This window comes from Aphanomyces astaci (assembly GCF_000520075.1).
Source record: "Aphanomyces astaci strain APO3 unplaced genomic scaffold supercont1.59, whole genome shotgun sequence".
NCBI lineage: Eukaryota > Oomycota > Saprolegniomycetes > Saprolegniales > Verrucalvaceae > Aphanomyces > Aphanomyces astaci.
The window spans coordinates 151,840-165,382 of record NW_009798322.1 but is presented as its reverse complement, the minus strand read 5'-3'; the positions used below and the strand labels follow the sequence as shown (position 1 = coordinate 165,382).

The window sequence follows — 13,543 nt, the reverse complement described above, 5'->3', positions numbered from 1 at the left end:
GACAACTATGAATGTAGTAATGACACCATCATCACGATACGAGTTTAGTTTGTACGTTGGTCGAGCCTGTAGTCAACAATGGGGGGAGCTGCTGTACATTGGACGGCGGGTGGGGCACTCGTGTCGATGTCGTTGGGGATGTCTTGGGCACAATCGTGGGTGAAATAATGCATTCGACTTGGGGTGTCACGCGGCTAATGCACGCCTACGTACGTACGTATCCAAGTGAGAACGGTGACTCGGGTTGAAGTTGCTCGAGTTCGACAGCAAATCGCACCAACAGATCCGCGAGGCCCACGCGGGTGGCGGCATCGTCGATCGAGTTGTCCTCCCCGAGCCGGATTTCGCGCAATTTCGTCGTGGGGTGGCGTCGTATCGCCTGTTTCAGCGAGCCCAGGCCAGCCACAGTGATGCCGCAATTCTATCGCCAAATCAAACAATCATACCGTGAGAATGCATATATAGATAGAAGATATATACAGTGCATATATTATATGCATCACGCTCTGATGGGATCCAACCTCGATGTTCAAGCTCGTGAGGTTTGCATGTGCCAACGTGATGAGTCCGCCGAACGAGTCAAAGCCGTCGGTGCTGATGGGGTTGTATGACATGTCAAGGGACGTCAAGTGGGGATGAGCGGTCGTGGCAACGTCGCGGACAGATCTAGTGGGATGTGAAGACAGCCAGCCACAGCCAAGACTGGGAAAGTACGACAGGACGTACGTGATGTTGTTGCGGCCCACATGCAAATGGCGCACGGAAATCGTGAGTATGCAGCAAAAACCAACATTCGAGATGCCGTTGTCGCTCAAGTCCAGTGTGTCCAGGATAATCGATGGGGTATTCGTGCTGTAGTCCCTAGTCGTCAGGGACGTGCTGGACGTGAGTTTCTTCTTTACATGCAAAGTTCATGCGAGAAAGTACATGGTGGTGGCAACATGACGACCATACGCGGTGCTTTTCTTCTTGGGGTGAAAGACGTCGGCGATGGCGCGGGCGCCGCCGTCCCCAAGGTGGTTGTGCCGAAGAATCAAAGTTCGCAACCTCGCGCACGACTGCAACGCCTGACCAAGGATCAACCCCGCTACATGAGCATGAGAGTGGGTATTTTACATGGGATAATACCTTGTCGAGGAAGTTTGCAGCTTGGGAGCTCCAAGTGTTCAATGGGTTGTAACAGCGACGTCAAGGTCATTAGCGCTGTCATACTCACATCGCGACACCTGCAAGGACGCGTTCATGTGACATTGATGGGTGAGGTCTATCATACGTGTCAAGCACGAGTCGTCGCAAGCTGCCTGTTTCCTTGAAGCATCGAACTAGGACGGTGACCACGCCTTCTGGCAGCGGGCACTGCGACAACTTCAGCGTCGTGATGCCGTATGTATGCATGGCTACATGAGCAAATTGTAGTCTGGCCTTTGCTTCATCCTCATACTCGTCCGACTTACGCAGGAATGTCTGGGTGAGCTTCTCCAGTGCAAATTGATCGAGTTCACCATGTGATAGCTCCAACGTCGTGAACTCTGGCTGTTTTAGCGCCGAGAACACCTTGAGGACCCCAGATACCGTCGTGTGCGACTACAAGTACCGATCCGGCGTCATGTGATCATTCGCATGTCTATTCCTTCATGTAGAGCATGCTCAATAGCTTACCAAGTTGATGACATGGCACACGCCACCTTCCACTGACACAGCGCTGCTGCCGCCGCAGTCGTCGTCATCTGATGTCGCTGGAGACAGCGGTGGCATTTGAAGTGGAAAATTGGGTTATGGAATGTTTCCCAAGAAGATTGACATGGCCCAATCAGCGATCAGGTGGGTTTCAAAATAGCTCGCGCGTTTTTCGGAATAATGATTTGTACATTGTATACACATACAAAACCAAAGATAACAAAACTTGCTCAAATTATCGACTTGGCCTTTCTCCTCAAAGCAAAATTTCCGTCGACGAGCGCGCAGTGTCAAGGAGGTCCATGGTGGTTCGGTTGTCGAAGGCGGCAGGTTCGTCCGAGGCAAGCGTGTCATCGCCTGCGCCATGAAGGGAGTCTTCCGACCCGCGAATGTCGCCCATGTTGTCCAACATTGTGCTGGGTCGATCTTCCAGCATCGCAACTCCGTCCAAGCTGTCCTTGGGGTTGAACAAGCCGGGATCGCGCTGTTCTGGGCCTGGCGCTGTAGAAGCAGTGGCGACGGGGGTTGCGTTTGCCTGGGTCGTGAAAACTTGAGTCGGGTAGCCACCGAGGGCCGTTGGAGGCGTATGGAGACCGAATTCAGGATCGAATGCGTCCTTGTCCTCTTCCAACGACTGGGCACGACGACGAACCACAAACAACGCAGCAGCAGCGACTGCAAGCGCGCCTCCGGCAGTCAAGAAGATCGTCGGGGCGGGGTTGGATGAAGACGAATCGGCAGAGGACACGTTGATATTGGTACTGTCCGTCCCTCCGATAGATGTCGCACTGGAGGAACTCGACGACCCAGCGCCAGCAGCAGCACCGCCACTAGTCGCACCGCCACTAGCCACACCGCCACCAGCAGCATCACCACCAGCATCAGCACCACTAGCCGCGCTTCCAATCAATACGCCAGTGGGGTTCGAGGCACCGTCAGAAATCGAAGTCACAAATGTTTCATTGATTGCATCGAACGTCCCATTGATTCCGTTGAACGTCACTCCATCCCCAACTCCATCCCCAGATGTACTGTTGACCGTTTCCAACGAAGTCGTGTTGGTTCCATTCAACGGGACAAGTGTGGTTGTTGCCGACGTTGTCGTGGGTTCAAGTGTTGTGGTAACGTTAGGTTCAGGTGTTGCCGTAGGTTCAGGTGTTACCGTGGGTGTAACCGAAGGTTCAGGCGTGGCCGTGGTAGGTGCAATTGTCGGGGCCGCGGTCGTCGTGGTAGGCTCAGGCGTTACAGTCGTTGTAGGTGCAGCGGTTGTCGGCGGCTGAGTTGTCGGCGCCTGAGTTGTCGGTGGCTGAGTTGGCGGCTGAGTTGTCGGCGGCTGAGTTGGGGGCTCAGTCGGAGGTGCCGTAGGTGGGGATGTAGGTCGTGCGGTCGGCGGAGGTGTGGCCGGAGCGACGTCAAATTTCCAATTGCCGTAACTATCGATAAGGCCAAAGTTCGCTTCGAACTCGGGCGACTTGTTTGGCATGTCCTTGTGCTGAAAGTAGAACGGCACACCGCCCCCGTTGCCATACGACCAGTCCGAGTACGATTGCCAGTATGCTTTGGCGTTGTCATAACTGCCGACGTGGCCATTGTACGTGCCGCTGGTGGGCCACCCCGTTTCCGTGAGCTTGGCCTTGCCGCCAAACTTGGCCGTGACTTGCTTCCATCGAGCGTTGAGGTCGTTGATGGGTTTCAAGATGGAGTCGGGCGACGACCCAAAGTACGGGTAGATGTTCACTCCCACGACATCACATGCGTCCGCCAGTCGCCCGGCGCTCAAGAAATCACCGTCGACTTGCACAGACCCGATCGGCACGCCAAGCGCGCTGAGACTCGCCTTCGCTTGGTTCACCTTGTTGATCACAGTTTGTTCCGACACGCCGTTGGCTAGGTCTTCGTTGCCCACGTATACGGCGACGACAGTGCCGGGGTACGCCTTGATGCCGGCGGCCACGGCGTCGATGTCGGCCTGGATCTTGGCGTCGCCGCTACGGATCCATACACCCGCGGCGATTTGAAGTCCTGCTTTCGCGGCGGCGGCAATCGCGTTCGTGTTGCCCATTTGGGTCTCGTACACACGCACGGCCGAGAACTTGGTCTTGATTTGACGGAAATGGTTGTCGATGTTGCCCACGTCCGCCACGTCAAAGCAGACGCCGCCCGCCGCCGCGTCCACGGATAACACGGACGAAAGGACGACAAGGATCAAGCACACATGCTTGGAGGGGTAGGAGGTGGATGGAGCCATACGAGGAACGGCAGAGGACGAGTGCGGGGGACGCACGTCGTAGAATAATGCCCACACTTCACGGCCGTCACATTGTTTGTGAGTAATTGCATGAGTACGCCAGCAGGAATGGCAAAAACAATGGTGGCAGTTTACAAAGCGTTCTGATTGGTCGGTTGAAGGTGACAAATGTGTGGTACAAATGCCTACGTCATTAAACGTGGTTGTGAATTGTAAAAGCAAACCCGTTAAAGGCGGTTAATAAGAACTCATGAAAGTACGACTATATATCAGCCAATATACTTTCGACATTGGATTAAACAAGAGATGCCTGACGTTTGATTGGCTTATCCCAGATGATAGAATTTATCACCTGGACTACAAGTGATTAAAACTACGCCGTTTCTGATCACAGTACTAGTACCTCTTACTCGAGTAACTTGAAGTTCTGGGTGATAGAATCTCTCACCTGAACGAAACCATACTATAATCAAGTCTATTCTTATGTATACTTGACTTGCGTTTGACTTCACGTCCTATAGGGTTAACAGTAGTACTACGTAGTAATGTTCAAACGTACTAGTAACGTTACTACAAATAACGTGTTCCAGTTGAAGTACTTGTACTCCTGAGAATATAAGGTGATTGGCAGTGGACCACTAGTACTGTAGTACTACTGTAGTATTACTACATAGTACTGTACTATTAATAGGACCACCAACCGAGCAAGTGATGGCATTGGTTTTCTTTCAACCGGTTCTAATGGTACTGGACTTACCTACCTCCGCCGATACAGTACCTATCTCTCCCTACGAAGACATACAAGTCCGGCACATTACGGTCGATACACACGCCAGGGCAAGATGTTGCACGCATGCGTGATATTACTGGCCTTATATCCGATCTTTACTTGATTTGGATTGGATAAAATGATAAAATCTAAAAATAGAATACTGATACCAAATGAGCAACAACAATAGCCATTGTTTCCGAGCACAACGCGATCCATGGCAGACAAGAAGGCGGCGGGGGTCGTGGTCAAATGCGACGAAGTGTCCAAGAACCAGATATGGCGCGAGCATCTCAAGAAGGAGCTGCTCATGGAAGGTCCATCCACACCATTCCAGTTCAACCCCAAAACATGTACTACTACTACATACTACCAACCTGTCGCCGATGACACACCGACTGGCATTAGTGAGTTCCGTGACCCCAAAGCCGACAATGATGAAGCCATCGGACTTTAGCCGGACGGACCCCGTCGGCTCGACCTCGAACGAAGTGGCGGAAAAGGTCAAGCAAAACGTGAAAAAGCCCCAGGAAATCTCGGCCGTGCCCATGACCGAAGCGCAGAAAGTCGGGTACGTCCTTTCTACCTAGAAGATGCAGTGAAATATATCGTCACTCATTAACTGTTAGTTGGGCCCACGACCAAGCGTGGAAGAACGGCCGAGGCGCCGTGAGCAAGCGGTGGTACCGGGGTCGTGGCAGGTACATTATTCTTACTCCAAAGTCTCGTTCAACTCGGACGATTATTCACTTGCTATGTGGGATTAGTACCGACGTGACGGAATTCGCAGAAAACTACTGCACCATGGCCGGGTGCAGTCCCTTTGCAGACAAATCCACTCGCTAACACTTATAATTCATACGTAGTAATACTAATAGTAGTTACTACTCGATATATGACAAACTAGTTGGAATTCGTGTAATCCATCGGGCCAGACGAGACAGACGGAGGGGGAATGTTGATCGAAGCGGATTGGTTCATGAGCGCTTGGAGTTGGGTGGCGCTCGGTGTCTTGACCAGTTGGGGCAGCATGCTCAGCGTCGGCAATGCGTCCGGCTCGACCCCCGACAGCTGGGCCTGGTCATCGAATGCCGCCAGTTGGTTCTTGAGGTCTTCAATGTGCTGCAAAATCCCTCGTCGGTGGCCTACATACCGATATTCGAGTGTTGAGAATATATATATATATATATATAGATTAGACCTTTGTTGACATTCATTTTCAAGTGTTGAGAATATATATATATAGATAGATTGCACCTTTTTTGACATTCATTTCAATGAGATCGCCTTCGTCGATGGTGGCCACGCCGCGGAGCGTGTCGAAGCCGTCCTTTTCAAACGACTCGGTGTATTCGCCCAATTCCAACTGTTTCAACCAGTTGCGCACTGACATGATGTCTATGTACATATGTCGTTGTGCATGTCGTAATCCTGAGGTGGTCGTGATGACAATACCTCGGTTTTGAGACAACGGGCCATTGGGCGACGACCGTTGTTGGTCCCTCGGCTTGAACGCCCCCACGTCGTCGTCGGGCAGGGCGTACTCGGCGTTGCCCTTTTCCCACGCCTAGAAATATATATATATATAATAGTTCAAAACATATATAAAACAAGAATTCACACAACGACAGATATAAAGTAATAATTCACACCAACACGCGACCAAAACAACCCACCTGCAAACGAGACGCGAGCGCGCTGTGCCCTGCTTCAAACGCACACCGCGACGGGGTTTTGTTGGTCTAATCATCATAATGGTCGTCCCATATTAATACTATATATGATATATATATTAATATTATATATATATATGGAGAAAACGCACCAACGTCGGGCGTTGCAGGGCATGGGGGTCCCGGGTGTGCTTGATCAGCCACAAAGCACAGTCCTTATGCCCGCCCAACGCCGCCCAGTGCAACACATTGCGTCCGAACTAACATGTTGTGAGCGTTCCACCATATGACGTTATCATGATACCTTGTCCACGTCGGTCCACAGGTCAAAACTCTCGGCGAGGATGCGAAGCGTCGACAGATGACCCGATCCTGCGGCCCAGTGCATGGCATTTTTCCCATTCTATAAACCAAAAATAGTGTCATAAAGATGTTTGTTTCAACGCACGACACGAATCATACTGAATATTAGTAGTGTATATTCTAAACTGGATAAGGAGAATGAATAAATCGACGACGTAACCAAATGTATTACAGAAGAATTGAACCAATCAGATTGCACGAAACCATTCATCAACATTTGATTAGTGTGCGACTTCAATTAGTGTGATACCAATCACCACGGAACAACATTTACATACAAATTTCAGTACAAAGAATCGATGGATAGATTTGGCAAAGAATCAGCACAAAAGTCAGCCGCATTTTGGGCCAAAGGACAATATACGTATACTATTAATAGTAGTGCAGTCAAAGAAGCAGGCGAATTCTATTCCACCACCAACACAAAAAACAACATGTGTACAACGGTCGACATGATTTAGTGTACACACGCATAGGCCACGACACCAGTTTAAGAATATAGTATGATTGCCGACGCTTATCGAAATATAGTGTGAACATCTAGTACCTTGTCCTTGAGAAAGCGAAGGGGGTACGCGTGGTTGACGTCTGCGAGAATGCGTTTGATCTCGTCGTCGTTGCCGTCTTCAGCGGCGTGGACGAATTTCTACCAGACATATCCATTGATTGCTAAGCAACGATATGGACGTACTTGGGAAATGTCAAACCACGACTTGAGAAACTGCATGCATTTGCTCTTGTGCTTATCTTTGGCCAATTGGTACGCCGTGCGGTTGTCCTAATCGAGGATTACATGAAGATCATATATATATATATATATTACAACACCGTTATGGGAAGATATATATATATATATATATCCAAGAGACAACACTACGACAGTGCCTGCCACTTACGTAGCTCGTGACGTGGATGTCGATGCCGGCCATGCAGAGGTACTGGACCACGTCCTTGCGGCCTTTCGACGCCGCCCAATGCAAGCATGTGCCCCCGTACTACGAGTAACACAAGATGATTCGACGAATTTTCGACTTTTGGCAAAAAAAAGACAAATATTCATTAAAAAATACGAATATTCGCCAAATATTTAAACACGAATCTCGTACCTCGTCGATCGAGTTGATGTCGATGGGCTGCACCCACTCTTCAACCAAGAACTTGACCACGTCCAAATGGCCGTTCAATGCCGCCGCAATGTGCGGGGTGCGTCCAAACTACATGGTCAACATGTGAGAGAAACATTGGAGGAAGGCGGTGTCACCTTGTCCTTGAGATTCAATGGGATGCCGTGCTCTACCAGCGCCAGCACCACTTCCAGATGTCCGTAGAACGCGGCATAATGGAGCGCCGTCTGGCCGCTCTACATCATGAAACGTCGTAGGAGTTGTTACGACAAGGAGGAAGTCCTACGTCGTCGACGGCAGGTTTCATCTCGGGGACGCCGAGGAGCCATTGTACGACTTCCAATTGCCCAGACGCAGCAGCCGCATGCAACGGAGTGCATCCATTCTAGGAAGACCGTGTCAGAAAACGCGTGGGAGGAAAGGGCGACGACGACGACGATATACCTGGTTGCGGTAGTTCACATCGACAAAGATGTCTTGGACCAAGTACACCACTTCCTGCAGCTTCCCTCGATGCGCTTTTCGGATCAAGATGTCGCCTGTCGTGAATCTCATCATGCCCTGCTGCGTTCCTGCCGCCACGATCTCGGTGCCGCCGACAACTAAAAGTTGGCAACGACGTGGTCGTTGCCAAACGATATAAACTGACACAGGTTTTGCCTCCACTTTCATTACAATAACGGAGGAAATTCTGTATTATATTCTAGAGGTTCCGCTTTTATTTCTTCCAAAGCTGTATGCATTTATACAGTATCATCATTTGTCTCAGGACTCCGGCAATCAAAGAGGAAAGAGCAATCAATATGTATAGCGATCTCCCATGGTGCGAGACATTGCTATCCCGCGTAGTCGTCGAAATCCTGCCATGACAACGCCTCCATACTCGGTACTACTCAGTAACTCTCTTCCGTACTGTGTTTGCCTTTACCGCCAAGGTGCCGATCAAATTGTTTCGCTAATACAAACATCAAGTGAAAGTTGCGGCTGACCTTGTGACACGTAAACTTCAACTTTGTCAGAAAGGCGCGCGTTTGTTTCGATCGTCGATCGAAGTGCTCAATCCACGATGCCTTCGACGGCACCATCGATCATGGACCTTCCTCCACTAGTTTGGGACGCGCACTTGGCGCCGCTCCTGTCGCTCTCGGAAGTCATGTCCATCTCGACATTGAACCGATCCTTCCACAAACTCATGCACCATGCCGTGACGTTGTATCACCCTGTGGACATCAACGCGCCCGTGGATCAGCTCGAGGCGATTACAGATGCATGGACGAATCTCAAGGCGATCACGTACAAGCCATTTGTTCGTAGCGACGAACCATACAACAATGAGTCCATCTACCACCTCCCTCACCGACAACAGGTACAGGTCCTTGTATCGTCCATGCCGTAGTTGATCTCCCCTGATCACATCAGCACGACAACATCGACGAACCCGAAGGAGAGATGGATATCCCCGACATTAATCCGCGCATGGAACATGTCATCGCCCAAAGTGTGCCCGCCATCCCATCCAAAGACAAACTGTCGGGCTCTGTGGGCAAGCTCATGCATCGATTGCATTCATTGGACCTCAGTGGCACACATCGACTCGAGTTGAGTCCAGGTACTGATGATCGATATTGTTTCTACTCAACTCCCGCCGTCGCTGCTTCCCGTCTGACATATGAACATAACGTGAAGGCATCCACCACCTCCAGCATTTGAATCTCAGTGGGTCGTCCCATATCCGCGGCCTCGAGCATCTCCACACGCTTCGGTCCGTCGACATGAGTTATTGCCACGACTTGTCGGACGTGACACCCCTTGCCAACGTCGTAAGCCGAATGACGATCCATACTTATCTCAATCTAGTCCACTCCCTGTGTAGGCGACCGTGGACTTGAGCTACTGCCACGCCGTGTCGGACATTTCCCCGCTGCAACATGCCACGGCTGTGTTTCTCAACATGTGCAAGAGCATCAGGTACGTACCATGATATTCATGCAGGCGTTCCATCGTGTTCATATTTGTTCTTTCAGCCAAGTGCATGCGTTGGCGAATGTGCACACTGTGAGTCTCCGCAACTGCTCTGGCATCCGCGACGTATCCGCGCTTGGCCACGTCCACACGCTCATCTTGAGCGGGTGCAAGAACGTCACGGACGTTCGAGCCCTCACCCATGTCCATACATTGCATCTCAGGTGACCTCTTCCATCGTTCCTCGACTTAACGACTTTATATGGGGTTTTAGTGGATTGAACATTCAAGATGTGTCGATGTTGGGCGATTGCGTTGACCTCAACCTGCGAAAATGCCATCGAGTGTCCGATGTGTCTAGCTTAGGTATATATAAATATATATAAATATATATATATATATCTGTCCATATTACTATCATAGAAAGAGATTGAATTCCATGACGTAGGCCGCGTCAAGACGTTGGATTTGAGTGGATGCACGTCGTTGGAGCACGTGTCGGCGTTGCGTGCAGTGCACACCCTCAACCTCTCTTCATGTTGGTGCTATATGATACCATCCTCCTGCTCTCTCATGGTCGTTCTATCGTCGTGATCAGGCAAACGCATTACGGATGTGTCGGCGCTGCTGCATGTCCACCACCTCACGTTGAGCAATTGCGAAGCGCTGGAACATGTGAATGTGCTGGGGAGAGAAGGGTCGTCGATCCAGTATTTGGACGTGTCCAATTGTCGTGGCATCACGTCCATCAGTGCGCTGGGACGCATTCCCGTGCTGAACATCAGTCGATGCCACAACATCACCACGCTCGATGGACTCTCCCACGTGACCAACCTCGACATCAGCTTCTGCCGACAACTGTCGGACTTGTCGCCACTTTACAGTATTCAAGTATACCATCCTCTCACGATAAGGTTGATATATTCACGCATTCGTAGATCCTGAATGCTTACCGGTGTACGCGAATCACGGATGTGTCGCCATTGGCCAATGCCGTGAAATTGAACCTGAGTTGCTGCCCGGGTATTCAAGACGTCGCACCCCTGGCTCGTTGCCGTGACATTGACTTGCGTTTCTGCGATGCCTTGGTCGACGTGTCGCCGCTCCGACACGTCCGCTCGCTCAAGCTCGCGGGTAGAGCGTGCATTCCTTCCTGATCCCTGCTAACACATACTGTATGCATCGTATCGCAGGTTGCCAGCGCATAACTGACGTCAGCGCACTCACCCACGTGCAGCAACTAGACTTGAGCTACTGTCATGGTATCCAGGACGTTGGCGGCCTCGCGCTCGTCCAGTATCTCAGCCTCCGCAACTGCTCCCAAGTTGAAGATGTGTCTGCTCTTGGCCGGATATACAGTTTGAATTTATCCGGATGCGACCTGGTAATTCGCGCGCGAACTTTTTCCCATTTTCGAAGTTGCCGACTGGTGTGCGTAGGTGACGGACGTGTCGGCGCTCGGGACTGTGACCAAGCTCAACCTGAGCGACTGCCAAAACATCCGCGATGTCAGTATGCTACACCACGTGCGGTCGTTGGACTTGCGATTTTGCCATGCCGCTGTAGATGTAGACGATCTCCGACAACGAAGCAGCGGCATCGTCTACACCCAAGGATATCCATCGTCGTCGTAGGGGTACGCTCGTTTCTCGGCTGCGTGGAATTGTACATATATATGCTTTCCTTATTATTGATGGGTCAATTCATCTGCGAGGCCTTCGCTCACAAAGTACTGCTGCACTTTCTGGGCCACGTCTCGACCTTCGTGAATCGCCCACACCACAAGGGACTGGCCACGGCGACAATCACCCGCCGCAAACACTCCTTCAAAATAACAGGAAATTAGAACCAGGACAGCGAAAACGATCTCGACAAGTACCTGGCATCGACGTGGCGTAGTTGTCCGTCCAAATGTTCTTGCGCGTGTCTGTCTGCAGCTGCAACGACTGAGGCAGAGCTTGATCAGGGTGCAAAAATCCCATCGCGAGGATGGCCAAGTCGCACGGGAATGTTTCTTCCGTGCCTGGAATTGGTCCCTTGGTTCCATCCTCCAGTGTTTGCGAGCGCGCTGTCACCTATTCGCCGCCCTCATCAGGACACATGCACATGGGATGGCATGAAGCACACATGCCACGTACAACATGGGTCAGGCGCCCTGCGTCGTCGCCTTCAAAGCGAAGAGTCAAGCGCTCATATTGCCGCGGGTCTTCGCCAAACACAGCGCGCACTTCAGCGTGTCCATAATCTACACCGTACACCTTGGGGTATTGCGGCCACGGATTCGCGGGACTTCGGGCCTCGGGTGGCGCCGTATTGTGTTCCAGATTCACCACGGAACGGCATCGATGGCGCAGCGCCGTTGCGACTACACATACACATAACAATCAACATGCAGAAATATCTCAACTCATGATGGACATACTGCAATCTGTGCCAGTGTCTCCGCCGCCAATAACCACCACATCCTTGCCTTCGGCATTGATCCAATCCTTGTTCCATCGACTCTTGAGCGTCCCCTCCTTACTCGCGAGAAGTCGTTTCTGATTGCTCGTCAGGAATTCCATTGCGAAATGCACCTACATCATGATACCTCGATGAGCAATGTAGGAATGTTCATACATAGGTACGAGGTACATACCCCCGAGAGGTCCTTCCCAGGAACATCGGCAAAGCGCGGGATGGACGAGCCGGTACACAAGACGACAGCATCCATCTACAAATCGTGATCATGTTGGAGTTTGAGCAGAAGGAAGGATCGTACATCGGCGAGGACATCGCGAACGTTCGACCCAACATCCACGTTCGTACGGAACGTGATGCCTTCGTCATGAAGTAGTTGGACGCGACGATCCACGGTTGACTTCTCCAACTAGGTTCGTGCCATTGAGAAGACCATCTGGATGAGCGAAACGAGTAGTACCTTCATGTTAGGGATGCCGTACATCAAGAGGCCACCGATGCGGTCTTCGCGCTCGAATACGGTCACGGTATGGCCCATTTGATTCAGTTCGTCCGCGGCCGCCAACCCTGCGGGGCCAGATCCCACCACGGCCACATTCAAACCCGTACGTTGTACGGGAAGGCGCGGGGTGACCCATCCCTCATCCCAAGCACGGTCGACGATGGCATATTCGATGTTCTTGATTGTCACCGGTTGTTCCACGAGCCCGGCCACGCATGCACCTTCGCACGGAGCAGGGCACACGCGGCCAGTGAATTCTGGAAAGTTGTTGGTTGCACTCAAGCGAAGGTACGCTTCCCGCCATTCGTCTCGGTACACCAGTGCGTTCCATTCCGGGATCAGATTGGCAACGGGACACCCGGACAAATGGCGACTTTGGCAAAATGGGGTACCGCAATCCATGCATCGCCCCGCCTGCGCCTTTCGTTCCGTGGGCGCTCTGTACGTTGTGTTAATCTCGTGCCAATCTTGGATCCGTTCTGTAGGAGGGCGGTAAGCATCGGGCGCGCGTGGAACCTCAATAAAGGACCGCTCCACGCGGCCAGACATGATCTTGGGCACATGCGACTTGGTAGACGTGCTCAACGCCCGCGCCGAAATGCGTTGCATGGTCGGCATAAAGAAAACTGTCCTAGGGATCTGTCAACGTGAAAAGTATCTTTGGACATCGTACAACGTACATAATGTACGTTTGTGTTACAATTTCTCAACTGTAGGCATCGTAGAAACCGTACAATCAGATACATTAGGAATGGTGTTGATTGG

General features: G+C 51.3%; 6 protein-coding genes across 20 annotated transcripts in view; 2 read left to right on the top strand and 4 right to left on the bottom strand.

Annotated features, from left to right (window-relative positions):
- The window catches only part of H257_14601 (hypothetical protein), a 3,674-nt gene extending 1,907 nt beyond the window's left edge, over nucleotides 1–1,767 (bottom strand). For 3 of the 13 annotated variants that reach the window (XM_009842477.1, XM_009842485.1, XM_009842480.1), the window contains exons 1-8: nucleotides 1,660–1,765; nucleotides 1,455–1,584; nucleotides 1,274–1,397; nucleotides 1,129–1,226; nucleotides 928–1,087; nucleotides 727–861; nucleotides 522–666; nucleotides 278–421 (exon numbers count right to left, since the gene is read on the bottom strand). In XM_009842477.1, coding sequence (XP_009840779.1) covers nucleotides 278–421; nucleotides 522–666; nucleotides 727–861; nucleotides 928–1,087; nucleotides 1,129–1,226; nucleotides 1,274–1,397; nucleotides 1,455–1,584; nucleotides 1,660–1,755 — 1,032 coding nt within the window. In that variant the 5' untranslated portion in view covers nucleotides 1,756–1,765. Of the gene's footprint in view, nucleotides 1–40; nucleotides 206–277; nucleotides 422–521; nucleotides 862–927; nucleotides 1,088–1,128; nucleotides 1,227–1,273; nucleotides 1,585–1,659 lie in introns of all 13 variants that reach the window. The other 10 variants (XM_009842484.1, XM_009842487.1, XM_009842486.1 and 7 more) reach the window with 8 other exon arrangements.
- Nucleotides 1,768–1,838: 71 nt separating this feature from the next.
- H257_14600 (hypothetical protein) lies at nucleotides 1,839–4,051 on the bottom strand. The gene has a single exon (XM_009842475.1). It carries the CDS (start codon nucleotides 3,923–3,925, stop codon nucleotides 1,934–1,936), a length of 1,992 nt encoding a protein of 663 aa, XP_009840777.1. The 5' UTR covers nucleotides 3,926–4,051; the 3' UTR covers nucleotides 1,839–1,933.
- An 838-nt stretch (nucleotides 4,052–4,889) lies between these two features.
- Nucleotides 4,890–6,128, top strand: H257_14599 (hypothetical protein). The gene is made up of 4 exons (XM_009842474.1): nucleotides 4,890–5,047; nucleotides 5,103–5,265; nucleotides 5,324–5,395; nucleotides 5,462–6,128. Exons 1-4 carry the CDS (start codon nucleotides 4,912–4,914, stop codon nucleotides 5,538–5,540), a joined length of 450 nt encoding a protein of 149 aa, XP_009840776.1. The 5' UTR covers nucleotides 4,890–4,911; the 3' UTR covers nucleotides 5,541–6,128.
- Nucleotides 5,536–8,483, bottom strand: H257_14598. Of its 2 annotated transcripts, XM_009842473.1 has the most exons (13): nucleotides 8,299–8,450; nucleotides 8,141–8,239; nucleotides 7,992–8,090; nucleotides 7,837–7,944; nucleotides 7,627–7,725; nucleotides 7,422–7,508; nucleotides 7,278–7,376; nucleotides 6,672–6,770; nucleotides 6,520–6,627; nucleotides 6,371–6,436; nucleotides 6,150–6,261; nucleotides 5,952–6,092; nucleotides 5,536–5,839 (listed from the first exon to the last, which is right to left on the bottom strand). In XM_009842473.1, the coding sequence occupies exons 1-13, from the start codon at nucleotides 8,410–8,412 to the stop codon at nucleotides 5,598–5,600; spliced, it is 1,473 nt and encodes a 490-aa protein (XP_009840775.1). In that variant the 5' UTR covers nucleotides 8,413–8,450; the 3' UTR covers nucleotides 5,536–5,597. The 2 variants fall into 2 exon arrangements, with proteins under 2 accessions (XP_009840775.1, XP_009840774.1); XM_009842472.1 differs by lacking the exon at nucleotides 5,536–5,839 and having other exon boundaries at nucleotides 5,869–6,092; nucleotides 8,299–8,483.
- Nucleotides 8,484–8,852: 369 nt separating this feature from the next.
- H257_14597 lies at nucleotides 8,853–12,226 on the top strand. 2 transcript variants are annotated; one of them, XM_009842471.1, is made up of 11 exons: nucleotides 8,853–9,220; nucleotides 9,274–9,463; nucleotides 9,541–9,674; nucleotides 9,728–9,822; nucleotides 9,879–10,040; nucleotides 10,091–10,182; nucleotides 10,265–10,354; nucleotides 10,415–10,707; nucleotides 10,755–10,950; nucleotides 11,010–11,200; nucleotides 11,256–12,226. In XM_009842471.1, exons 1-11 carry the CDS (start codon nucleotides 8,921–8,923, stop codon nucleotides 11,448–11,450), a joined length of 1,938 nt encoding a protein of 645 aa, XP_009840773.1. In that variant the 5' UTR covers nucleotides 8,853–8,920; the 3' UTR covers nucleotides 11,451–12,226. The 2 variants fall into 2 exon arrangements, with proteins under 2 accessions (XP_009840773.1, XP_009840772.1); XM_009842470.1 differs by having other exon boundaries at nucleotides 10,415–10,950.
- Nucleotides 11,469–13,394, bottom strand: H257_14596 (hypothetical protein). The gene is made up of 7 exons (XM_009842469.1): nucleotides 12,737–13,394; nucleotides 12,578–12,685; nucleotides 12,455–12,529; nucleotides 12,239–12,392; nucleotides 11,955–12,181; nucleotides 11,696–11,891; nucleotides 11,469–11,640 (listed from the first exon to the last, which is right to left on the bottom strand). The coding sequence occupies exons 1-7, from the start codon at nucleotides 13,385–13,387 to the stop codon at nucleotides 11,504–11,506; spliced, it is 1,548 nt and encodes a 515-aa protein (XP_009840771.1). The 5' UTR covers nucleotides 13,388–13,394; the 3' UTR covers nucleotides 11,469–11,503.
- Between the last annotated feature and the right edge of the window lie 149 nt (nucleotides 13,395–13,543).

Excerpts from the sequence above, each read along its gene's own strand:
- H257_14600 (XM_009842475.1), bottom strand. The coding sequence starts at position 3,925 with ATGGCTCCATCCACCTCCTACCCCTCCAAGCATGTGTGCTTGATCCTT.
- H257_14599 (XM_009842474.1), top strand. The coding sequence starts at position 4,912 with ATGGCAGACAAGAAGGCGGCGGGGGTCGTGGTCAAATGCGACGAAGTG. Across the intron at positions 5,266-5,323 it reads ACCGAAGCGCAGAAAGTCGG|TTGGGCCCACGACCAAGCGT; the intron begins GTACGTCCTTTC and ends ATTAACTGTTAG. Across the intron at positions 5,396-5,461 it reads TGGTACCGGGGTCGTGGCAG|TACCGACGTGACGGAATTCG; the intron begins GTACATTATTCT and ends ATGTGGGATTAG.
- H257_14598 (XM_009842473.1), bottom strand. The coding sequence starts at position 8,412 with ATGATGAGATTCACGACAGGCGACATCTTGATCCGAAAAGCGCATCGA. Across the intron at positions 7,726-7,836 it reads ACATCAACTCGATCGACGAG|TACGGGGGCACATGCTTGCA; the intron begins GTACGAGATTCG and ends TGTTACTCGTAG. Across the intron at positions 5,840-5,951 it reads TGAAATGAATGTCAAAAAAG|GCCACCGACGAGGGATTTTG; the intron begins GTGCAATCTATC and ends ATCGGTATGTAG.
- H257_14597 (XM_009842471.1), top strand. The coding sequence starts at position 8,921 with ATGCCTTCGACGGCACCATCGATCATGGACCTTCCTCCACTAGTTTGG. Across the intron at positions 10,183-10,264 it reads GTCCGATGTGTCTAGCTTAG|GCCGCGTCAAGACGTTGGAT; the intron begins GTATATATAAAT and ends TCCATGACGTAG. Across the intron at positions 11,201-11,255 it reads ATTTATCCGGATGCGACCTG|GTGACGGACGTGTCGGCGCT; the intron begins GTAATTCGCGCG and ends TGGTGTGCGTAG.
- H257_14596 (XM_009842469.1), bottom strand. The coding sequence starts at position 13,387 with ATGCAACGCATTTCGGCGCGGGCGTTGAGCACGTCTACCAAGTCGCAT. Across the intron at positions 12,530-12,577 it reads TTCGCGATGTCCTCGCCGAT|ATGGATGCTGTCGTCTTGTG; the intron begins GTACGATCCTTC and ends CACGATTTGTAG. Across the intron at positions 11,892-11,954 it reads CAGGGCGCCTGACCCATGTT|GTGACAGCGCGCTCGCAAAC; the intron begins GTACGTGGCATG and ends GGCGGCGAATAG.